Raw genomic sequence first — 25,738 nt, 5'->3', positions numbered from 1 at the left:
GTGAATTTAATTTTTTTCGAGGCATTCAAAACATTAAACTATTAATATATTTATATATAATTAATGAAATTGTCTGTAATTCTGCTTTAAAAAAATACAAGTAGATTTTATTTTCATTCATAATTTTAATTTAAACATGCTAAAAATATTATTAAAAACAATTTTTGCTTATAATTCAGACTATACCAATGATATACAATCTTTTAACCTTATATTTAAGTTATTCAGCAGTTTTCAGACAGAGAGAAGTTATACAATATTGACCTATCAGTAATTGACTATTGACTTAAACCATCCATGAAATTTTTGGACTCGCGTTTTCTTAAAAAAATATCATTTTTTTAAATAAGTTTTTTTTCCTCTTTAGAAACGCTATTACATTTTGAACGCTATTTTAATTTTATTATATTGTGAAGGAATGCATTTTATCAATAATTGTTTCTATGACTGATAAATGCTGAGATAAAAAATAATCTAGAAATTTTTTTAAAGCAAAACAGTCATAATTCACTTCTTTTCCTTTAAATTAAAAATCAATTAGACTTTTTATAATAAGAAATTTTACATGTTAGCTGTTCAGTCTGCTTTTTTTCCTCATTACTTTCATTTCAGGTTAGTTACTTGTATTAGAGTAGTTTATCAAAAATATTTATTCTAATGTAATTTATTCTATAACTAAATAAGAAATCCTAATTTATGAGATAATAATGATTTTTACAGAGAATCTCGTGTTGAGGTGATTGTGGAGACCGTGGTTGAAACCATGGCGAGAGAAAGAGTCAAAGAGAGAAAAGGATTCATTGAATCCATCAGTAATTTGTATGGTTGGTTTAAAAAGCTCTTCTTCTAGATTTGTGCACTTATAGGTAAGATCGAAAATTGTACTCTCTTATACTTAATACTTACTAAATTTCTAAAAAAATCTGATTTATTAGTCCTTTTGACTTGGTTTGGAATCCGTTTGATTTTAATATGAAAATTTGAAAAAAAATGTCTTCTGCCAATAATGATTAAGTTTTATCCCTTTTGACTCCTTGCCACAAATAAATTCAAGATGGCTGCTAAATTTCCTCTGGAGGGAGGAGCAAACTTCAGATATTCATATTAGGCCAAAACTTCAACTTTAAAAGCAATTAAGATCTTTTTTCTAATTATTTATTATTCATTAACTTCGTATCTGGCCTGCACAGCAGTCTTCACATAAAGAGAAGTGATGCACTATTGATCAATGCTAATATACAATCCATAAACAAATTTTGCGGAACGTGCATTTAAAAAAATGGGCACGTTTTTTGAGAAAGATACGTTATTAAAAATACACCCGATCTTTTTTCTGCGCTGAATCCTGAGATCAATATTAATGCAATGCATAATGCAATTGAACTATGAATGCAATATTAATTTAACTATGCGGGAACTCATTTTATTAAATTATTTAAATGATTTTTTTCCTGATTGTTAAATTCGTTGAGACACATAACAATAGCTGCAAAATTATAAAGTATATAATAATCGCGCCTATACACTTTCTCCCGTAAATTACAAATTATTAAGACTTATTATAATAAGAAACAGTTCCTAATTGTCCTGATTCCGCGGTTTCATTTCCTGTTTCAAATTTTTGGTCCTGGTTAATAACTCGCATTATTATATTATTTATATCAATAATTAATTTGTTTAATATTATTGAATTTGATAACAAAGCAACTTCGTGCGAAGAAATTATAATTTATGTGAATTTATTATTTTTACAGAAGAACATTTGCCGATTTGTTTAAGAAAGATTGGCAGAATGCACAATATAAAGAAAATCAGAAAAGTAGAAGGAATTCCGAAAGTTCTAAAGAAGTTTATTTTGTTGGGAAATATTGAAGAATGTTTTGGCCATGTCATATGTGAAAATTTTCATAAACAAGCCAATAAATCAGTAGTATCTTAAAAAAAAAAAAGAACTTCTTAAGAAAATTTGTTAGGGGCCGTTCAAAAAGTACGTACATCCCGAAGGGGGGGGGGAGGGGATTTGCTATTATGTACGGTTTTGTACGATGGGGAGGGGGGGAGGTATTATACAAAGTACGTACTTTATAAACATACACCAAATTTAAATTTGACTTTATCCTACACCCTCCTTAAGTAAATATTTAATTTTATTTAAAACATAATTATTTTAATTTTTATGAAAAAGGGGGGGTAGACTAATAAAATGTACGTACTCTAAGGGGGGGGGGAGTAAAACCTTATGTACGGTAATGTACGAAGGGGGGGAGGGGTTTAAAATTTCTCCATTTTTGTGTACGTACTTTTTGAACGGCCCCACTCCTATAAATAAACTCTGATAACAGAATGACCAAAAAATATGGTTATCTTGGTGAGCTCATTTCAAAAGTTGTTCTTTGTGGTTTCTTATCAACTGTTCTTAAAAAAATGACCACCCAAAAAGTTTCCAAAGGAAGAAATTTGCGTCCGAATTTCGGACATAAGACCCTGAAAGAGCCATGCCATAGGAGAGAAAATTTTGGAAGATCAGAAGGTAGTTAGACAACACTTTTTCTGAAGCAATAAAGATAAGATGGAGTGACATTTGAAACTAAGAGTTTTCCCATAGGACAGCAAGGGAACATATGTCACCTCAGCGGGGAATTAATAAATGATAATTTGGTAGTTTTTTGAAAACTAAGAATAGAAGTTTTTATCAGAGCATTTTGCTTATATTGAAACAAAAAAGTTCCAATCGAAACAAAATTGTCCAAGCAGGTGGGGTTTGTTAGTTTCTGGGAATTTACAGAATATCATACTGTGACCTATGACCTCTTTGAACCCCCATTGTGGTTAGATGGAACAAAAAAAAGACTGTTTTCTTTAGAGGATGTGAGAAGGGTGAAGAATAAAATAAAATTTTATTACAAATCGTTCGTTTTTTGCCTAAATAAACGGAAATTTAAAACAAAATTAATGTCAATTTACTTTTCTTTTTAAATTTTTTTTCAACAGAAAGTTGGAGGGCACCAATTGACGAGGAGCACCGGGATAGGTCCCAGTCCATCCCTGACGTTAAGGTACGAACAGGACATCTTTTTTTTTCTTCAGATTCTTCTCAGGCACAGGGGATAAGGCGTTCGCCTTCTAATGAGGTGAACCGGGTTCGAATCTCAGCGATGGCTGGTCAATACGAACTCCGCATCCGGTTTGCACCGACCACTGTGCTGACGTAAATAATCCTTGGTTGACGGATCATGGGCTAAACTCTCCTGGAGCTAGGCTAACCATGGGAGGTTTTCCTCTCCATGTAACGCAAATGCTGGTTAGGTCCATCAAAAAGTCCTCCTCGAAGGCACATTTTTCCCAATACTTGGCCCAGGAGTTCCCTTGTCTTCTGGATTGGGTTCTAAATTACAAGGCAACGGAGTTGAACATTGGTGGTGGTCGTAAACCCAAAAATTGGTTTGGCTGTACAAGGACGGTTATAAAATAAAATTCGATTTTTCTAAATTAATGTGCAATATTCAAATCCAAAAATCAGTTAAAATCTTACTTGCTTATTCATTTTTTGTATAGTTTTCATGCAGTTAGTGAATTTTTCTCAACTCTTCAGTACCTACTTAATTTTGGTTTTAACATTTTGTTTTCATGAGGGTTAAATAAAATTTTAAATTAATTCTTTACTTTTAAAATTATTATTAAGATATTATTTAATCAAAATTTCTGACATTATAGTATAGAAAACTTTTTTTTATTTTAAGTTAACACTTTTTTCTTCTAAATCATCTTTTAAGTAAACCTATAAAAAAAATTTCAGTTTTAAGCAACAACTAGACCGCTCGTAAGTCAAATTTTATTTTTAATTTTCAGTTTCAAATAGTTTTAATTTAAAATCATTTGAAAAAATGTTTAATTAGAGTCGATTTTGTGAAATATTTTTATTTAAGGTTTGATTCAATACAAAATATTGCCCTAATTTAACTTACAGGGTTTTTCGTTAAGAATAATCTTTTTAGAATTTTTATCAAAAATGAAGATTAAAACTTATGCGTATTGGGGTTATAAATGAATTTTAAGCGAGGAAAAAACAAATTTGCAAATCACTATTGAGGAAAATAAGTGTACGAAACACCAAAATCTTTCTAATTTCGAGATGAAACGAAAAAAAAGTTAAAATACGATTATTAGGATCACATTCAACTTTCATCAAGCAAGTTTTGATGTTCCGTGCAACCGCCTTCCTCGAATGTGATTTGTCATATTTCGATAGTGTTTTTGTTTGCCAAGCTTACATATTAATTTGCGACTCAAAATGTGTATACTTTTGTCTTCATTTTTGATTCTTATTCTTGGGATGCCAACTTTCCGCACTCTGACGTACAGTAATATACAGAACTTTAACAAAATTCAAATTAGCGCAATTTCAAGGTATTTTTACTATTTAATTCTATAAAGGTATTTACCTAATATTATGCATGAATTTACTATTAAATTAAAAAAAAGTAGCACTTAATTGTTACTTTCGTTTGGATATTTTCCGCGATCAACGATTTCACAACTCTTGGTAGTAAAGAAAAACAAAACTTGTTTTAAACAGATTAATACAAAAATTCTCAAAAAACGCAATTTTCTATGCTCATCCGTAAGACTGCAATATTGACTACGAAATCGTAATAATCACGAATGTATCGTAGTAGTTGGCTGGGATTTTAAGAAAATATATACTAAGGGTGATTTTTAGGAACAACACTATGGGTACTCGAAACATAACAATTAGTAATTATCAACCAATCGGGTTTTAGTATTCATTTGATCAAATGGTAAATTACACTAGTTTTCTCAATTAAAAATCTATTTTTTCGAAAAAATAATTTCAACAAAGCTATGAACTTAATCTTAGTTTACATCCACATGACATGTGCTGACAATGAGACTGAAATATTTCACATAAATTAGACCTATGGCTTGTTACCGGACCAATTACCAGCCATTTTTTTTCCATTTACGTCGCACTAGAGCTGCACAATGGGTTATTGGCGACGGTCTGGGAAACATCCCCGAGGATGATCCGAAGACATGCCATCACAATTTTGATCCTCTGCAGAGGGGATGGCACCCCCGCTTAGGTAGCCCGACGACCTGCACGCGAAGTCGAGCACTTTACGGTAGAAAAGTTTAACGAGGACCTATACCGCACACCCTCGGTCCCAACGCAGACTGATCTAAGTGGTCACCCACCCGCACACTGACCGCAACCAGTGATGCTTGACTTCGGTGATCTGTTGGGAACGTGTCTTAACGATCAGTCCACTGCGGGACAAATTCCGTTATGAATAGCCTATTAAGTAGACCAGTACTTGAACTAAAGCAGTAATTTTCACCATGACATTCTTGTAATTTTGAGAGGAAAAACAATAAAACAGTTCAATAGTTAGTCTGATTACCCATAATCTGTCGACCGTTAAAAATAATTTATGATCGCTACTTTAAAGCTCGTTTTGGGCTATTCACGTTTAAAATTTTTAGTAAGTATTATTTTCAGTTTCTTATGAGACTTTATGGTTAGGAAAGTTAGCAATATATTTTACTGATTATCTTAAAATTTCACTATACATCTTTGAATATGTACTTTTTTAAATATGCTCTCGAAAATGTTACACACTAGGAAGATTCTTTAAGAGGATGCTATACCACTGGAGAAAACCTTCATAGAAAATTCTCTTTCACCTTCATAAGTAATTTAAAATATAGAAAATGTGAGTAAAGGTAAACCTAGAGTAAATTATGAAGTTTCAACCACAGAAATTTTTTTTCAAAATATTGAAATGCAACATAATTCCAAACTTTAAAATAACAAAGGAAGTCCAACAGAATTTTTCTGAAACGTTTCTCCTGTGCTATTACGCCCGTTTATGCCATCGTTGCTCTTAGCAAAATGAAATAAATTTTTTCTCACAAATCTTGTATGATGTTGCAGTTTTATTGTAGTTTATTTACGTCGCACTAGAGCTGCACAATGGGCCATTGGCGACGGTCTGGGAAACATCCCTGAGGATGATCCGAAGACATGCCATCACAATTTTGATCCTCTGCAGAGGGGATGGCACCCCGCTTCGGAAGCCCAACGACCTGCACGCGAAGTCGAGCACGTTACGGTAGCACAGTTTAACGAGGACCAATACCGCACACCCTCGGTCCCTAAGCAGACTGTTTCAAGTGGTCACCCACCCGCACACTGACCGCAGCCAGTGATGCTTGACTTCGGTAATCTGCTGGGAACCGTGTCTTAACGATCAGTTCACTGCGGGACATGTTGCAGTTTTAATTTAGTCATAAATTAATACTTAGTGTGGATGGTGTAAAGAAAGAAATTGAGAATAATAACAAAAAGAAGTTACTTAGACAGAAGGGGAATTGAATTTTATTCAGATATGACAGCCAAAACAGGAACACTCTTGACAAAAATACACCTCAATCGCACTGTAATTGCAATGTCAACAGCGAAGTTTCCATCAAAATTAGAGACTAGGATAGGAAACTTTGAAAAATGAAGAGTGAAAATGTCTGTTATAAAATTTACATAATGCTTGGCGATTGCGTTTTCTACTTTTAATTCAAAAAATGTAAATTTATTATAGTACAAATACCAAACAGGTAAATTAAGTGGATAATTTTGGAAATTTTTTTTAAAATGTGTGACTTACTGAATGAATCTTTGCAATGCTTTTCATTCATCATATGGAAAACTATTTATATACAAAATCATAATTTAAACGGATAAATTTAGTTAAATTGATTCATTAATCGTGGAACAGCTTTTGATGTTTCTAAAGATAAAAAAAAAAGTTTGCCAAACAACACTTTTCAACATAGCGACAATTCTTTTCTCTTCATTTTTCAGCTGAAACATTGCATTTAACTATAAATAATTCTTTAAACATGGCAACATAACATAAGTTCAAAACTGATAGATAAATAAAATACAATAGAAAAAAAATTTATAGTATGAAAAAAATTAGCATTCGACTGACTATTGCAAAAGTCTCTTTACACGGGGAAAACAAATTGACTTTTATAATCCAAGTCATGAATATACAGCCTGGTACACCTTGGGAAAGATAGATGGGACATTTTTATCTTCACTGACATTATAAAAAGGCTGCTTATTTCTATAACAACAATACTGCATAATACAACCTTACTTTTAAGATTGAATAATTTATTATGTCACAAAATGTAAATAACATATATATACAAAAACAGTACAGTATCATGTAATTTTTATTGCAAATTGGTTAATAAATCATGATTTATGAAAGTATTACAATGATATATGTATAACTTCATAACATTTTTATTCCTCACAGATTAACCTAAGTTATGCTAATTTCAGAATTTTAAATTATTTTTTATTAAAAAGGAAAATCTACTTATGCCTGTAGAAGTAATGAAAGAAGAAAAAAAAACAACATATAAAATAAAAATTAAAAACATAACAGTGAATCTTTCTTCCAATCTAAATTTTGTAAAATTAAATAATTAACAATAAATTTTATGAGGACAATTATTGCACGAAAGACTCAATAGGATAGTTAAGTTTCTGTTTATTAACCTATAATGCATATAAATTTTCGAAAATAGAATAATTCTTTTTATATTTAACACTACACCAATTCATGATAATTTTATTGCACACAGAAATGAGGTTCAGGTTGATAAGAATAAAATTAAAGAATAGCCTCATACAATTTCATAATAAATAAAATTAAAGTCAGTTCTTCGTACCTTTCCAAAAACTTAACGAGAGTAAATATTTTAAAATCTACTTGGAAAAAATCAGCTTGTTTAATGTATGAAATGTGAATAAGTTTTCTCAATAAATTTCTATATAATAGGGAATTTACATAGAATAAAAATATTCCTTAAAATCATGCAAAATGTTTACTAATGAAATGATCATTATAAACATTCAGTTTATATTCATTAAACTAATTTCTCTTGTGTTAGATATTTATAGTCCACATACTATTTACAAACTTAAATAAAGATAAACCTGTTTTAAACAGGAAGAACAAAGCCACATTTAAGGCATTCAGAGCAACATAAATTTAGGTATATATAAGCAATATTTGAAGAAATGCACACCAATATAGCCTTGAACATTGAATGATATACAATAAAAACAACACTAACACACTACTCACTTCTATTCGCCTAAGATTTATTGTAGTGCGAGCAGTGCTAGTGTTTTCAATATTGCATTTAAGTGATTATATTCATAAAATATAGGATGGTACAAAATATTTTAATACAACTTAAAATTCTATTGAGTAAATGTGTAGATTTAATAGTGCTTGTAGCCTGATTTAGAATCGATGAATATTTCGAACTGATTTTGAATCAGCTAAAGAAATATTTTCGCTAGCTGATGTTCAAGGCTATCAGCACTATGAAATTTAAATGTTTATTTTCAAAAAGAAATATCTCAAACTAAAATCAAAATAATCTAATTTTCTTAAAAAATGCACCAAGTAGCATGAAGTGAAAATAAAACACATTTGAGTGTTTTGCACTCCAAGCAGCTTGGTCAGTTAACTGATAATAGGGTGAAGTGCATTTTTATATCAAAAGATTTGATTTGTTTTTCTTCAATTGAAGACTAGTTTTCAGCGCTCGAAGCTTTAAGAATGCTGGATGATTAAGTCTTATGCGATTGAGACTTTGGTAGCTATCTGTGCATAACATTTAAGGGTGTAAACACTATCACATTTTATCACATCACACAACTCTTAATTTAGAAAACTAAGATGGAACATCACTTTCTCAAGTACAATTTTGGCATCATATCACTAAATGCACTGATTGTTGTTTTCTGTCAGCTAAGATGGTTTCATTGTTCCCATGTCAGTTCCTCTTATACAAGTTCAGTTCAAATTTCAATATCTTCATCCACTGTTATTAAAAGTTTATACATGACATATAAATAACTGCAATTAGAGATATTTGAAACAAGCCTGGTATGATGATATTGCAGATCTCTGTAGAACATCAATATTATATTTTCCCCCTATATATAGCTATACATTTACATCATCCTTTTTGAACAAAGATGAAAAAAAGGAACAGAAAATTTGAACTTTTTCTGTTAAACTCACATTTGGCGGAGTTTTTTTTTTTAAAGAATGTTTTCCATTTCATGAGCAGGAGATTATTTTGAGTGATTTACAAAGATTAAGCTCATTCTGCACTTCATACTATACACATTCCCAAACTTTTATCATTCAAGTAGACCTTTTAGTTTTAAAAACTACTGAATAAGAGGAGAGTTTGTTGGGAATCTCCTGCTGAGCACCACCTTAGGAGGCTCTCTTTAAGTGAAAGATCCATCAAAAATTTAACGTCTGTCTTTTATTAGAATAAAATCAGACAAGAATTGCGCTGGTCACATAGGACTAGGCAAATTTGGACGTCTAGGACTTCCATAACGCAACATGCACACACAGAATTCACGGCACATTGCAAGATTACTGACCAGGTCAGTACTGAATTGCTAAAACGTATACTCACGGATTGAAGAACAAATAATCACAGATATAATTCAGTCAAGATTTGAAATCCCTTTTATCATTTAGTTTTTGGCCCAAGTCCAAGAATGGAAGGACTTTTAACAACAGGTTATTGCACATTTATATTTTTATACTGCACCAATGGAATGGATTAAACCTTCAGTTGTATTAGAGCAACAATATTTTTCATTTAAAAGTTTTAGTTATGCCAGTAACTAGTAAATACTTTTGTAGTAGAAATAGAAAAGTATTCTATCCTGTCAATTGGATAGAAAGAATGGGAATCAACAGTATTGTACAGAAGCAATAAAAATAACAAAGCTAAAATTATAAAACGTAATTAAGTGTTTGGAAGAAGTAACAGAATATATATAAGAAAGAAATAAAAATCTTTGTTAAAAAGACTTATCTACACGACAGTCAATAGTTTGGTTATAGCTTTTTAATACTGAAGGCCTCAGTCAATTTTATAAGCATTATTAGGAGAGGAGGGCTCTTGTTTGATTCCTTTTTGGGAAAAGGCAAGAAGGGCATTCAAACTGTTGGAAGTTCCTTTCCCGATAGGTTCAGGAGAAGAAGTTATATCAACAACAGGTGAATTACTACCTCCAGAACCATGTTGATGATGATGCTGGTGATGATGATGATGGTTAAGACCATTTGTTCCATTCGTCATGGGCATTGCAAATCCATCCACAGAATGAGACGAGGCACTGATTGGGATGCTAGAACTACCATTGTTGTTGTGGGATTCAGAAGGGCATGATGGACCATTCATAGCAGATGACATACTACGTCCATTTTGAGCAGATGGTGATGATGTAGGAGCACTTCCTCCATTATTACTATTAGAGTTGTTTGTTGTGGAAGGAGAAGGAGTAGATGCTGGTGGTGGATGGCTCATAGGAGTGGGAGCTCTAGATCCACCACCAGTGGCAGAAGCTGTTGATATTGAATAGTCTCTATCAAGCCTAGGAGGTCGACCTCGAGGGCGACTCCCAGTTTCGGGTTTGGAACTGTTTGAAACATTAGGAGTAGGACCATTTGAAGTAACATTGATGCTGTTATTGCGTGGAGGACTTACATTAGGTGGAGCAAGGGCTGAGATTTCATTCTCTTCTTTCATTATTTCTTTAACAACTCTTAGGCCTTCATCCATTAAAGTTTCTTGAACTAATTGTTTAGTAATTTGAACACTGGTTTTCTTCACCATTTTCATAGTTCCAAAAACATCCGTTGTATGTACAGATTGATTTGAATCTTGGGATGGTGAATCATGAGCATCATGACTTAGAGTAGGAGAAGAAGCATTACTATATGCAGAGAATTGTGAATCTGAAATGTAAGAAAAAAGTTATGTATCGGCAGAAGTTAAAGAGAAAATAAATAACATAAATTAGAAGAACGAAAAAAAATAATTTTAATAAGTTTTATTAATTTAATTGGTAAATGTAGAGCTAAAAGTAAGCACTAAACATAGTAAGCGTTAAAAGTTTTCCACAAACTTCTTATATTTTCTGAATCAATGAACAAATCAATGAACAAAATAAAGTTAAAGTGTTTTTTAAAGATCTCAGAGTTAAACATTTATTTGTATTAATAATTAATAACTATTTTCTAACATAAAATGCTGCTCGGAGTTTGTAAAAAAGTGATTAAAATATTTCAATAACGTCAGCATAATCTATAACTTCTCAGTAACTAAAAAAGCAACAGGAATCTGAAACCAAAAAACCTCTATCCCTTAGCAGTCATTTATGTGATTCCCAGAGTTTTCTCAATATAACTGGCTCACAAAAATAACTTAATAATTAAATAAAATCTTACACTACATCATTAATTTTAGTTTCAAGCCAATGGGATCACAAAAAGTAAAAAATGAACCTATCTAGCAGCTTGTCTGACCCCCGGTGGCTCAGCGGTAGCGCTTCGCGCTGTCGTGCCACAGGTTCCTGGTTCGATCCTCGGGCGGGCAAGGTTGACTCAGCCTTTCATTCCTTCAGTGGGTCGATAAATGAGTACCAAGCATGCTTGGGAACTAAACACTGGGGGTTCCGCGTTCGGCTGACCACCTAATCGAAACATCTGCTCCTGCATCCCAGAGCCCACGGTCAAGAAAACTGAGATGGGAACAGTAGGCCTTGGCCTTCTATAGGCTGTCGCGCCGCTGAGTTTAGTTTAGTTTTCAGCAGCTTGTCTAGATCTGATCCGGAAGACAAGGAAATACCCAGATCACTGAGACAAATTTATCTCTAATGAGGACTTCATGACTAAAAGAGTTATATGGAGAGGAAAACCTCAAAATTCATACACAGTTAATCTGATAACAAGATGAGTCCAAACCATGATGTGTTTACCACTAAAGACATTTTGCGTTATAATATAATTAAGGATTCTGAGTGTCTTGATTGAATTAGATTGTCTTGTGAAATGAGCAATCTATTCTTTTAAACCATTTAGGTTGCCTTAGATTGAGACGAGGGGTGCCGTGACGTCTCCATGATTTTTAAATTTTTTTTTATAACCGTCGTTGAACAGTCGACAAAATTTTTGGGTTTACGACTTCTAATGTTAAACTCCGTAGCCTTGTAATTTTGAACCCAATCCAGAAGACAATGGAACTCCTGGATCAAGTATTGGGAGAAATTTGCCTTCGTGGAGGACTTTTTGATGGAACTAACCGGCATTTGCGTTACATGGAGAGGAAGACCACGAGAGCTTCCCACGGTTAGTCTGACGGCAAGGGGACTCTAACGCCAGCACTGTGGTCGGTGCAAGCCGGATGCGAAATTCGTATCGACCAGCCATTACCGGGATCGAACCCCGGTTCACCTCATTGGAAGGCGAACGCTCTATCCCATGAGCCATCGTGGCTCCATAATCAAAGCCGACAAGGATTGGATTCGAACCCACGCGGGCAGAGCCCAATGGATTAGCAGTCCATTTATAGTGAGCCATGATGCCGACTTTATAGTGAGCCATGGTGGCTTAGTGGCTAAAAGCACTGAGCAGTCATTACGAAGTACTGGGGTTCGATCCTGAGTGGTTTTTTGAAGCTCAACTAGCTTTAGATACATGAGTACCAGTTTGTCTGGGAAGTAAAGGCGGCTTGTGCGCAATGCTTACCATATCAGCAAAATCAATATGGAGTCTTAACCTCCATGAACCACCTGGCCTACAATTTGCAGTTGCGAGAATGCTTTAATAGTAATCTGTTTTTACTGACACATATCAAACATATGTTATGTATATCTAAGTAATAAATATTATACGGCAGATAAATATTATGACAGGGGTGCCATGAGATAATTTTAAATCTTGTAAGAGAGTCCCAACTTTGAGAAGTTGGGGAAATCTTTCAACCTTACTAATGTTTTTAGACCAACCCAGAAGACAAATGAACTCCTGATAATTATTTTTATCAATGCATGAAGTAAGTTCTTGTCCTGCAGTCCTTTTTCTTTACCACATCAACTGAACTGTTTTATTGAAATAAAAGTTGTAACGTGAATTTTTCAAACCCCTATGCGATTCGTTAAAAAAACTTTGCAGATTTTTTTTTTCTATTTGTTAAAATAGTTTTTGAGATATTGCGAAATACGCAATAAGTAAAATTAACATTATAGGTGTTTAAACTCTCCTGACCAAACTATTTTTTTTTCGGATTGTGAGTCTCTCTCTCCTTTTTTAAGTAAAGAATAAGAATCCATTAGAAAAAAAGCATGCATATTCCGAGAAAGTCCGCTTTTGTGTCCAATTTCCTAACTTAAAATATCGTCTGCACTAATAAGTTTGCTCTCAAACCATTAAGAGTTGAGTTCTGCTATGTGAAAATCTAATCATTAGATCAAACACTATGCAGGGTTTTCCATTTTTTTAATTTACACACTATCTGCAAATTACTCCTCTTTACACCTGATAGTTAGGTGCATAATAAATTTATTAGAAAATTCTATTCACATTCAGAGTCAAAAGAATGAGTTATCCTCAAAATATTTTTGCTTTTATAGAATAATTTTTAAAATCATACCTGTGTCATCATTATCTATTTTATCTGGATCAGAACATGAAGATAATCTTCCACATCCTTTTCCTCCAAGGTAATACCTATATAAGAATATATTTTATGAAGTAATGTTTCATACATTCAATGAAGGTAAGCTTAAGAAATCAAAATATATTTTTGGTGAAATAAGAAAGCGATAAGTATTTTTACAATGATCAGATAGTGTATTTCAAACTAATTTTTTGCAATAAAACTTTAACTTGCAAATTAAATTAATAGCAATAAAAACTAATTATATACAAAACCATTCTTAGTGGTCCAGTTAATATAAATAATTGGTTATATCGGGTCAAAAGTAAATATAGAAAATATAGCTCGTCCATCTTAAGAAGACGGATATCATCCAAGGCCAAATGAGGGTACGAATCCATTATAGGAAAACTTAACAAAAATTATTGGTCCACTTAATATATTTCATAACTAGCGTTGAACAGCTGACCCAATTTTGAGTTTACGGATATCAATGTTTAAATCCGTGACCTTGTAATTTCTAACTTAACCCAGAAGACATGGAAACTCCTGAATCAAGAATTGAGACAAACAAGCTTTCATTGAGAACTTTTTGATGGAATTAATCCGCATTCGCATTACATGGAGAGGAAAACCACCCAAACCTCCCATTGTTAGCTCGACGGCTAGAGGATTGGTTCACTTAACAAAAATAATTGCTTATTATAATATTGTATCTATAGTAAATGTACAATATATATATATATAGCTCGTCAACCGTAAAAAGACAAATGAAAGTCAAATGAGGAACGTGTATAGGAATTATGTACGAATGCGTTCGAGGAAGTTAACAGTAAGCAAGAAAAAAGCTTCGCGTCAACAATTCGTCAGCACAATGACACACGAAATGAATTCTTAAAGGTTAATAGTTTACTTATGTTGAATAGACAATAAAGATTCTCAGGGCTAATAATGAGATAAGCTAACCTTTCTATCCGTCTAAGCTGCTTGTTTAAATCACTTTGATCATTAATGAGCTGCATCTGTTGAGCTGAAATTTGCTCAAGCTGCGATTGCAGGTGAGTAATAACAGCATAATTCTGGGCTTCCCGAGCCTGTTGAAGTCTATTTTTTAGTTCTTCTTGTTGACTTCCCAACAATTTCAATTGTTCAGAAATAGTTTCAAGACGTTCCTGCAAAATAAAAAATTTAAAATGCAATAACATTTTAAACTTAACAATATAAAACTACTTTTTAGATCTTAATTAGGTTTCTGTAACACATTGTTCTGCGTAAAATTACAAAAAAAAAAAAAAAAAAAAAAGAGAGAGAGAAATTGTTTGCTGAATAGATAGAAAGATTTTTTCCAGGTATTAAAATAATCCTACGTAATTAGAAACATTTATTATTTACATTGAATAATACTTAGCAACATTATATTATATGATTCAATTCGTATGCAATTTATTTTAAATTGAACAAAAAGAAATATATGATAGTATAGTTAATAAATTTGATTTTATTTATACTGAAATCTTCATTGAAAATTAAAATTGTCAAAAATTCATTAAACTACTTACTTATCAACAGTTTAAAAAAATATGTGCGAAAAGTAAAAAAAGAAAATAAAAAAAAAAGAAAAAAACTAATGCCAATTAAAATATTTTCAATAAATTAAACAAGTTTTTTTAATTTTTAATTAAATAAATAATTATATTATTTATCTAATTAAAAATTAAAAGCATAATTTTTTATCAAATTACCCTTTTGAACAGCAATTATTAGTTTTCTTAATTTAAAAGACTAAATTCTCAAGCAAATTTATTTTAAAGTAACATCCGGCTGCAACTTAAGTGGCGGCACTCAAGAGTTCGATTTATAAATAAGTTTAAAAACAATTTTTTAAAGTACAATATGTGTAATTCACACCTGTCTTTTCTTTCGTTCTTCATCCAGTTGAGACTTTTCACCAGCTTGACCAGGACTGGCATCTAATCGCGATCTTTTACAAGATTCTTCGTCGAAAGACTTGTTGTAGAGCTGCGACCTATAAATGAAAATAGTATTTTTGCTAAATAATTTTTAAAATAATAAAATTAAAAAAAACTAAATTTTATTTAAAAAAAAGTAATTTCTCTCTTTAATTTAAAAAGAGTTGTTAAAAGGCACATAAAATATCCAAAAATTGCACATTAGATATGACTGTACGGGAAAATTTGTGATAACTATTTTAAATCTTCAACCCCGTTAATAAAAAGCAACAAAATCTTTAATTTAACAAAATCTTAGATCTAACATCTAAACCTCAAATTTAAATCTAGACAAGGAAAAGGTATCTTTTTTTGATCGAAAATAAAAAAAAATTAAAAAATTGTGAATATTGATTTCAAAATAATTTTATAATAATAATATCTAAATTAATGACAGCCAGTCAATCAATAATCTTTAAATCAATACCGTCAATTCACTTGAATTTCAATTGAAAAATTTGATTTCGAATAAAACAATTAATTTTAGCATGTTATCAGTTCATATTATTCATAATCTCATAAATAAAACTAGATTATAAAAATTAACAAATATTGCTTATAAGTATAAAAATAATTATTAAATTTATTTCTTGCAGTTTATAACAAATTATATAAATGAATTTTTCATAAAATGTCTGAAAGTATAAATGCGTATTAAACTAAATAATATTAAGTGCTTATAATCCATTGATTTAACTAAAATGTTAGTTTGATAACATTAAAATTGCAATTTTCTATAATTTTACTATATTAGTAAATTTTTTTTTTATCATATGTCACTGATATCTGGGTAAACTTTTCATTCCATGTCTTTGTTACAACGCTTTTATGAATATATATACTATTTTCAAGGGACATGAGAGAAAAAAGAATTATTATGCTTGTTTTTTTATTTATTTGAGGATTGAATGTAAGGTTTATTACAATGGAGCATATTTATCCAAATATCATCTAATTATACTCTAACGATCTAATTATTATTTGAACAATTAATATCAATCAAAAAGAGTTTTTTTTCCCTGAACGGATAATTTAGTTAGTTTTTTTAATCTATTAATAAAAATAAAGAAGATCTAAAATTTATAACTTTTTCATTTGGGCAGAAGATAGACGGGAAGGTTTTTATATAAGTAAAAAATAAATAAGTGAAATAAACAAAAAAGAATATAAAACGACGAGAACAGATTGCGTAAGTATGCAATACCAATAGTATTTAAATTATTGTTAGATAGATATAAAATGCTAGTATTCAATAGCACAGCTGCCAATCTTAGGAATAAAAAATTAGGAACACTATATGCGACACAATTATACGCGCCAATTACGAGAGTAAGACAAATATTTAACTAATAAATAATAACATTAATAGACATATACTTAAATATCTTATGTAAATTAGTAAAGAAAATTATAAACACTATCTTTTAAGGGAAATTTTTAATATTTTTTAATTAAGAATACTGGTATAATAGTTTAAAAACAACCATTACCTATTAATATGTAATTATTCTTCTCCAAATTATAAAACACAGATAAATATTAAACTACATCATAGACAAATATTTCTGATGCAAGTGCTAAATACTACAATACATTAAAAAAAATAATAATAGTTGTTTAAGATTCAATTTAGTGAAATGATCAGCAACAGCTATTGGAATAGTATTTTCCAATAAAAAGCTACTAAAAATTACTTCTGCACAATAATCACAGGAAGCGCGATTACAGCGATCAGAACAAGGGATTGGTTTAAAAGCAAAAATACTGCAATTTTACAAAAATTCGGATTTTTTTAATAAAAATATCAGATTTTCAGATTTGATTTAAAAATTAGGAACAAATCCGAAAACTTCTGGTCAGTTGGCAGCTATGCAATAATATAGTATTTTTTTTACTTTATCAATAATTACCATATTATGAGAATAAATAATACTAAATATAATTCAGATAGTGGCAAAAATATTTATATCGATTTTTAAAAGTTTAGTAAAAACATAAAACTAGTTTTATAAAATTAAGAAACATTTTGAATTACATATATTAGTTATTATATTTCTTATAAATTGCATTCATAAGTTTTCAGAGAAGCTAAGATTATTTTTAAAAGAAAAGTATCAATTATAATGTTCTATCGCAGCTAAAGAAAGTTTACTTCTGAGAAATAAATACTATATTTTCTTTTATTATGTATTCTTTTGTAAGTTCGTAAATTTATTGTAATGAAAATATTAATTAAATGCAGCTGATTTCGATTTCAACACATGGATTGACAGGATATTTTTTTTGCGGCTAGGATAAATTATTTTTAAATAAATGTTGTTTACAAAAATAATACTTGCATTTTAATTTTAATGTGCCCTCTTTTAAAACATGTCAAACATATTTCTAATTTTAAAAATAATTTTTTTTTCATATACACGAGCTAGGTTTCCGGGAAATAAAATGTTAGTTTTTATTATTTTTATTTAAAGACTTATAAATACCTTTTAATTTCATATTTAAGAGGAGTATAAGATTTTTTTTAGATTAATAGGTTTTTTCCGTAGTTTAGACGACGGTTTAATTTGGAGAGAATGCTTTGGAAAATTTATTTTCAAATTTTATTTTTGAAGAATAATTGTTTTATAAAACGCATTAAACTTTACATTTTAAACATTTTACAAAGAAAATAAAGAATTTGTATGAAAATAGAAGAAAAAAAACGTCATCGTAACTGATTTTTATGAACAAAATTTGCAAAAAGTAAAAAAAATTGTGTCATGCTCTATTAATACAATTTTAAAGGAAAATCAATTTTATGCACCCCGTGTTCTTTTAGTTTAAAATACGGAGTAATATAAGTATTCATGAAAAAAGGAAGATTAAAATGCTCTAATACATCTTTCATACAAACAATGTGAAATTATCTAACTGTAATATAAAATATATTTACAGAGACGAAATAGACGATTTTATCAATTTATAAAAATAAAAATTAAGTGTGCTTCACACCTAACTCATTCACGCTTGGAACACAATCATTCTTCTTACCTTAATCTCCCGTACCGTACTAGGCGTTGATACTAACTTAATGAATACTTAGATAAGGTAGTATTACCAGTAATTTTGTACCTACCCTTATTAATAATTCTTACAATAACTAAATAAATAAGTAAATAAAAACAAATGAAAAATATGCAATACAATAAGCAAAATAAAATCAAACAAGTTAAAATATTAGCTCAAAAAAGAAAAAATTAATTTCACCAAATGCTTTTGGAAAAATAATGTATATTTGTTTCAAAATAAAGTAATACTGCATTCAACAAATGTACCCGATTAGAATTTGAAATAAAGTTTTAGAATTTGAAATATTCTAAAGTATTGAAGTAAATTTGTTTTATTTCACTTAATTTTTCAGGAAAAAAAAACTTGTGAGGAACTTCACACACTAAACTATGTCTGATCTAAGTTTGAATTTTTTATAGATTCGATCAATCGAAACATCACATACAATTATCAATGATATAAGTTGTTATATTTAATGAACTGATGACGATATCCAATTTGTTGTAATTTAAGTTGATTTCAAATTGCTAGATAACTCAACCTACAACAAAATTTACAATTGTAATTGAGAGAAAAGTGTGTTTCGAAATAAAATAATCAATGAATTTTTTTTAATGAGTAATCATGCATAAATTTCAAATTAAGTGTACAAAGCTGGAGCAAACTAATTTAAAATATTTCTTAAAATGAATACACGACTCAATTATATAAATTAATCAGATATTTTATTTAAATCCTTTCATTTAAAGATTATGATAATTAGGTTAAATTTTTTTTCTTCTTTTTCTGAACAGTGAAATAAACTGGAAAAAACCAGAATAATTATGCAGACATTTTTTTTGTTGATTAAAATGCATGAAATTTGTCTAAATTTAGTTTGAAAAATGGTTATATTGGAAAATATAATTATATATTTTAATTTATATAAAATTTATAAATATAATTGAAGTTTTAAAAATAATTTAAAAATTAAATATTAAATTTGAAAATAATATTTATTTTTATTTCAAAAATTAGATTTATTATATGTATACGTTTTAATTTATTTAAACAGATTTTATTTTTGTTTTTTTCAGTTAGTTTTTAGTTAAAAACTATTAAATGTTTACTTTAATATTTTTTTTAAAAAAAAACTAGGCTTTTCAAACTTGATCCTATTTCCTTAAAAACAAGTAAGGTTTTAGTGAATGATGTTTTAAAACTTGTATTCTGTTTAAGAAAACACGTTAAAAAAATGCAATTGTATAAAACTATTTTTCAAACTGAAAACAAAAAATTCCTATATTTTTAGAATATAAATGAAAAATATGAACATTTAATAAAGCTATAATACAATACGTATCGGCACTAAACTTATTTAAATTTACAATAATATTTAATTTTACCTAATGATTTATTTAATTTAAAATATCTCTTTCATATACACAGTGCAATGTGTAGTTTAAAACAATTCATAAGTTTACAGGGATAAATTTTATAGAAATGTAGTAAATTGGAGATAATATTAAGAGACTGAACATATATAGCTATTTATTTAACTTAATTAGACTGAAATAAAATTATCTAGCGCTATATTAAATTTATCTAGCGCTATTTAAATAAGAAAAAAATTAGTAATTTTTACGGGGTACGCGTTTTTATGCGATAACAAACGAAAATTTCAAAAATTTTTATTTAAAAACAAAGCTAACCATGAAAATGTACCATTACGTATTTTTCTATTGGCTATATTTTGCAGAGTTAACAGTTAATAATTAGTGGTGTCAACAGCCATTTGCGATTTTTAACTTTTGTAAAAATTTTTGATAGAAAAAAATTCATGCATATTTTTTATTGGTGGTGCACAGCGTTATGAAAAATTTAGAAAGAGTACACAAATGTCGTAAGTTTGGGAAACACTGGTCTATTTGAATATAGACATTAATTTACATTAGTCATGCATTCATGGTTCTAAGTTTTCAAAACATATTAAAAAAATATTTTTTTAAAAGTTTTTATTTTTAATTTTAACAACGCGGATATTTTGACATGTTTTCCAGAGATGGATAAATCAAGAATTTTAAATGGTTAAATTATTTGTGGTTAAATTATGAAATCACAAAGAATTATTAAGTGAGGGAAGGGGGAATTAGGTTTTGTTTTTAACCCCTTTCTTTCCCATCCTATCTGTGGCGCGTAACTACTCTGAGAAAAAAATTATGGTCAAAACTACCAGAATATGAGGACCACAATAAGCTCGATATATTTTACCGAAGCGCTTTGCTAATGATTTTAGTAAAATTAACAATAAAATATAGTTTTATAATGTGTGATAAAATTTGGTAAATGAGGTAAAATTTGGCAATTTTATCATGATATCAGAGCATGGCATAAAAACCATTTCTTCGGCTGAATTTACTTTTCAAATTTTAATTTATACTAAATGTGTAGTAATAAGAACTATAATTTTGAAAAACAGAATTTCCGGTAAACCGTTGCCATATGAACCGAAAAATTACCAAAAGGTTTTAATACCATATATTTTGGTTCTTATTACCAGAATTATGGTTTTTACTGTCAGAAGTGTCATTACCATACAGTACGGTAATTTTACCAGAATTTTTTCCACCGTGTATGAAAGGAAGTTGGAAAAGGGGCTTAATGTTAGCAGCTAAAAATCAATAAAAAAGGAAATGAAGATCATTACCATTACATTGGAATGTATTGCATATATGATAAAATATTTTAAACTTCACTATGTAAAAAAGAAAAACCGAAACGGCAAAGGAACGAAACGTTAACGGGAGTGAAAAGGCAACGCTACGAAAATAGCGGGATCGAAACATCCTGCTCCGGACAAAACCGGTTTTTATGAGCAATAATATTTGATGCTATCTCATAATATTTTTTTATAAATTATGAGTATCATTAACAAAAAATTTCAATAAATGCATTCTTTTCAATAATTGCTAAAGAGCTAGTTATTAAATTTTCAGTGCTTAGACGGTTACTTCAGTATTGAAAGTATGCTAAAAGAAATGCACCAAAACAGTGAACACGTGAATTAAGAGCAAAATTTGAATTTTAAAATGGGAATAAAAAAAAACATATTTGATTTGATGTAAATGATCAAATGCAAAACTTAGGGGATACGATACCCTAACGCAAAAATTACAGAACTGCTTTTCGTTTAAATAAATAAATTACACATAATAAATGCAATAACGCATTTATTGATGAAAAAAATTAAAATTTTTTTAAACAAATAAATTTTTGAAGAAAAAATTTTTTTAGTTATTTTTTTAATAATTAGTTAATGATAAAAATAAAATGAGATTTTTGAGTTTTAGGCTGTAGTCTGTATAGCTAAAAAAGTAGACCTCAGCCCCTAAAGTAGGCCATTGTAAATATCGGAATCTAACTCAAACTAATAATTGCCACAAAGATAAGATACACTGTAAGAAAGTTATGAGCGCATTGAAGCATAATACTGTTCAAACTTGCGACAACGCTAAAATGATTATTAAGTTGAATCACATTATCATATTTCTTACACACGATAATAACTTGAACGGAAACAATGTACAATTTGACACTTTAATAAAGTTGGAACAAATTTGAACCTTATTATGGTTCAAAGTTGAACAGGTTAGTAAAGTATCGGCTTCTTCTTTTAATTGCTGATTTTCTTGCGGCTCAAAAATTTTTGACGAGGGTGATAGACAAGTATAAAATAAAGTTATTAATTAATGTGAGTGTAAAAATTTTCTTTTTTTGTCGGTGATAAAAAACTTATTGGTCAAAGTTTATTCTATATCTAACAGTAATCCATTAAAATGTGTTATTAAGTACATTTTAAATGCATTTGAAAAGTTAAAACAAAAAGAAGGAAGATTTTTATTAGCATATTGTTCAATATTTTGGAAAGAAGGTTGCCATTTTTCTTAACTTCTTGGATATCGAAATATCCGAACAAGTCATTTAATAATAGTCAAGTTTAAGAAAACTAAAGAATTTCTATTTCGTGTTGTATTATGAAATAATTACTAGGAAGTTTATAAACTTTTCATTATATAAAAACGATTTTTAGCAAGCTTTTATTTTTGAAAGAGGTTAGTTTATAAAATTACCTTTTGAAACAGTTAACAAAGAGCTTAAAATTGTCTAAAAGTGTTTGACCCATAGGTCTAAGGTTTATTATCACTGGTACGTACGAGAACCTACTAATTAATACAGTTAATTATTTTTAATAATTACTAAGGAAATTGTGATTGGTGGAACTTGATCATCATATGATGAAACAGGTAGACAGTTAGTTGAATGATGAAAATTTATGCATAATGATCCTACATAATAAATTCAAAGAAAACAATCCATCAACTTTTATTCATTGTTTCCTCTGAAATTGAAATAAAAAATAAAGCAGTTATTAAGAGTAAACATAATTTTTATTTTCGTTTCATCGGATTGATTTAAAGCAGTAAACGTTTCTCTGTGAAGTGCCTAAAAACAATGAAAATATAAAAATTTATATGATATTAGACCTCTATTTTTTGTAATTGCTTCAAAGAATTCAATTTCAGTACTATTGTACCATCTATTAGCGATTGCTACCGTTAATTTAGTGACAGATGAAAATAATTTACTATTCGCATAAACATTGCGACTTAAATATTCCAAAGATTTCACATGAAGTTCAGTTTTAGACATTGAATCGGCCATGGTAAAGAATTTTTTTTTTTTAAACCGTTCCTAAATTGGTTTATATGCATGATAAAAAGCATTTTCCTGCTGATATACCGAATTAGAAGCACCAAATCAGGGACCAAAAGGAAGCAGGTTGCGAAACAGAAAAGATTGATATAGCGCAGAGTATATAGGTCCAAAAACTCGCTGTAATTCATACACTCCGTCACGTGAAAAGGATTCCAAGAGCTTCAATCTCTTCCCATATGTCGACAAAAGCATTCTTTTCATTTGGTCATCAAGTCATGCCAATAGTGTTTGCAACCATCGGAGTCATCAAGGTTGAATTTCTTTTCATCAGAAAATATCATTTTATATTTTATAACCGGCGTTGAACAGCTGACCCAATTCTGAGTTTACGACTATCAATGTTCAATTTCGTAGCCTTGTAATTTTGAACCAAACAGAGAAGACAAAGGAGCTCCAGGATCAAGCATTGAGACAAACAAGTCTTAGTGGAGGCCTTTTTGATGGAACTAACCCGCATTTGCGTTACATGGACAGGAAGACCTCCCACGCTTGACTGCAAGGAGACTCTAACCCATGGGTCGCCAAACTTTGTTGATCATCGACCCCTATATAATTTTTCGAAATCTCCATCGACCCCCATAAAAGTAATTTTCGGTTAATTAAGATAAAACTCTATTAGATACTGTGTTTGTACATTTATTTTATGATTTAAACATTTATTAAAGTAATAGTACATTGTGTAACAATAGTTTTATGAAAAATATATAAATGTTGAAATTTAAATACCTTAATATTTATTAAATAATAAGTAATTATAAATAAGTAGAAATAATAAGTAAAGTAACTACAGATTTATTGCTTCTTAACCAATGAGATGAGTGTGCCTGGTGTTTTTTGCAAGGTTCACTATATTGGGTTCAAAATTGGTCAATTTTAATTTTAAATCCCCTCGTAACTCCACATTTAATTTATTTTAGTTAAGATTGAATTTACGTGACTGAAACCGGCTTCAACCATATAGGAACTTGGAAAAGGTTGAGTTATTTCTTAAAGTTCTACATAATTTTGCATTATATTTATATTTGTTTAGAATTTACTTATTGTTAAATTTTTAAAAAGCGTCTTTGCTTCAAGATCCGATAATAATTTAGCAAACTCATCTTCCACGTTTTTGATGATGCGTTTATTAATTTATGTTCTATAATGAATGATATTAAGTCAATTATAAAAAAATTCACAAATTTTACATACTCAATTAGATATGTGTGATTTACGTATTAAGAACTGCTTTTTCTTTGACCTCCAATCGACCCTTCCGATTCGGATCAACCCCCACTTTTGTTAAATAGACCCCTGGGGGTCTATATAGACCAATTTGGCGACCTCTGCTCTAACCCATGATCCGTCTACCATTGAGGCTATTTTATATCAGCACTGTGGCCGGTGCGAACCGAGAGTAGAATTCATATTGACCAGCCATTGCTGGGAATCGAACCCTGTTCACCTCATTGGAAGGCGAACACTCGATCTCCTGAGTTAACGCAGCTCAAAAAATATGGTATCACATTTTCACCTAATTAAATAATTTGCAATAATTCGCGCAATAATTTGATGTATCGCCTGTATCAGAAGTGAGAACTTATCTCTTGAGAAATTTTACTTGAACACAATTTTACCTATTTAATAATTTTAACTTGATCACATGATAAAACTCAAACTTTAAACTTCTTCCTCTAAGCATAGTTAATATGAAATTTTGCCCGAAAATAAATACCTTTATTGATATCCTTTGAATTATTTATTGACTGTTGGTATTGAAAGTTTTGATTATGATTGTTAAAAATAATGCTAATTGTTAAAAATAATAAGGCATGGCACAGAAGACGTTTTTATGGCTGCTATATTTAGAAAAAAGTACTGTTTATAGAATTGAATTAGTAGTATTCCTATTATTTTGCTATAAAAAGGAGTCTCAAAGAACAATACAGTCGAACACCGATTTAACGAACTTCAGTTTGAAAAAATTCGCAGGTTAACGATTTCTTTTCCTTCTACGATTAAATTGAAAGTGAAAACTGCAATATATTGTATAATAAATTCCGAAAAAGGTATGTTTCAAGTAAACTGTTTATAGAAAAAAGTACTGTTTATAGAATTGAATTAGTAGTATTCCTATTATTTTGCTATAAAAAGGAGTCTCAAAGAACAATACAGTCGAACACCGATTTAACGAACTTCAGTTTGAAAAAATTCGCAGGTTAACGATTTCTTTTCCTTCTACGATTAAATTGAAAGTGAAAACTGCAATATATTGTATAATAAATTCCGAAAAAGGTATGTTTCAAGAGCTAAAAAAATATTTTTTACTCTATTTTGACAAAATTTCCCCTATTTTTGAACCAAAA

The 25,738-nt window shown here is 29.7% G+C and overlaps 1 protein-coding gene across 1 annotated transcript; it reads right to left on the bottom strand.

The window, feature by feature from the left end:
• Positions 1–9,858: 9,858 nt before the first annotated feature.
• LOC147806535 (uncharacterized) lies at positions 9,859–23,339 on the bottom strand. The gene is made up of 5 exons (XM_087149667.1): positions 23,212–23,339; positions 15,490–15,607; positions 14,548–14,753; positions 13,576–13,652; positions 9,859–10,880 (listed from the first exon to the last, which is right to left on the bottom strand). The coding sequence occupies exons 1-5, from the start codon at positions 23,337–23,339 to the stop codon at positions 10,003–10,005; spliced, it is 1,407 nt and encodes a 468-aa protein (XP_087005793.1). The 3' UTR covers positions 9,859–10,002.
• Between the last annotated feature and the right edge of the window lie 2,399 nt (positions 23,340–25,738).

This window comes from Parasteatoda tepidariorum, chromosome 8 (assembly GCF_982258835.1).
Source record: "Parasteatoda tepidariorum strain Cologne lab strain chromosome 8, Ptep-v5.0, whole genome shotgun sequence".
Lineage (NCBI taxonomy): Eukaryota > Metazoa > Arthropoda > Arachnida > Araneae > Theridiidae > Parasteatoda > Parasteatoda tepidariorum.
This window is presented reverse-complemented; position numbering and strand designations above follow the sequence as displayed.

Coding starts and splice junctions, on each gene's coding strand:
- LOC147806535 (XM_087149667.1), bottom strand. CDS start 23,339: ATGGCCGATTCAATGTCTAAAACTGAACTTCATGTGAAATCTTTGGAA. Junction 14,754..15,489: donor AAGAACGAAAGAAAAGACAG/GTGTGAATTACA, acceptor TTTATTTTGCAG/GAACGTCTTGAAACTATTTC. Junction 10,881..13,575: donor AATAGATAATGATGACACAG/GTATGATTTTAA, acceptor CTTACATTTCAG/ATTCACAATTCTCTGCATAT.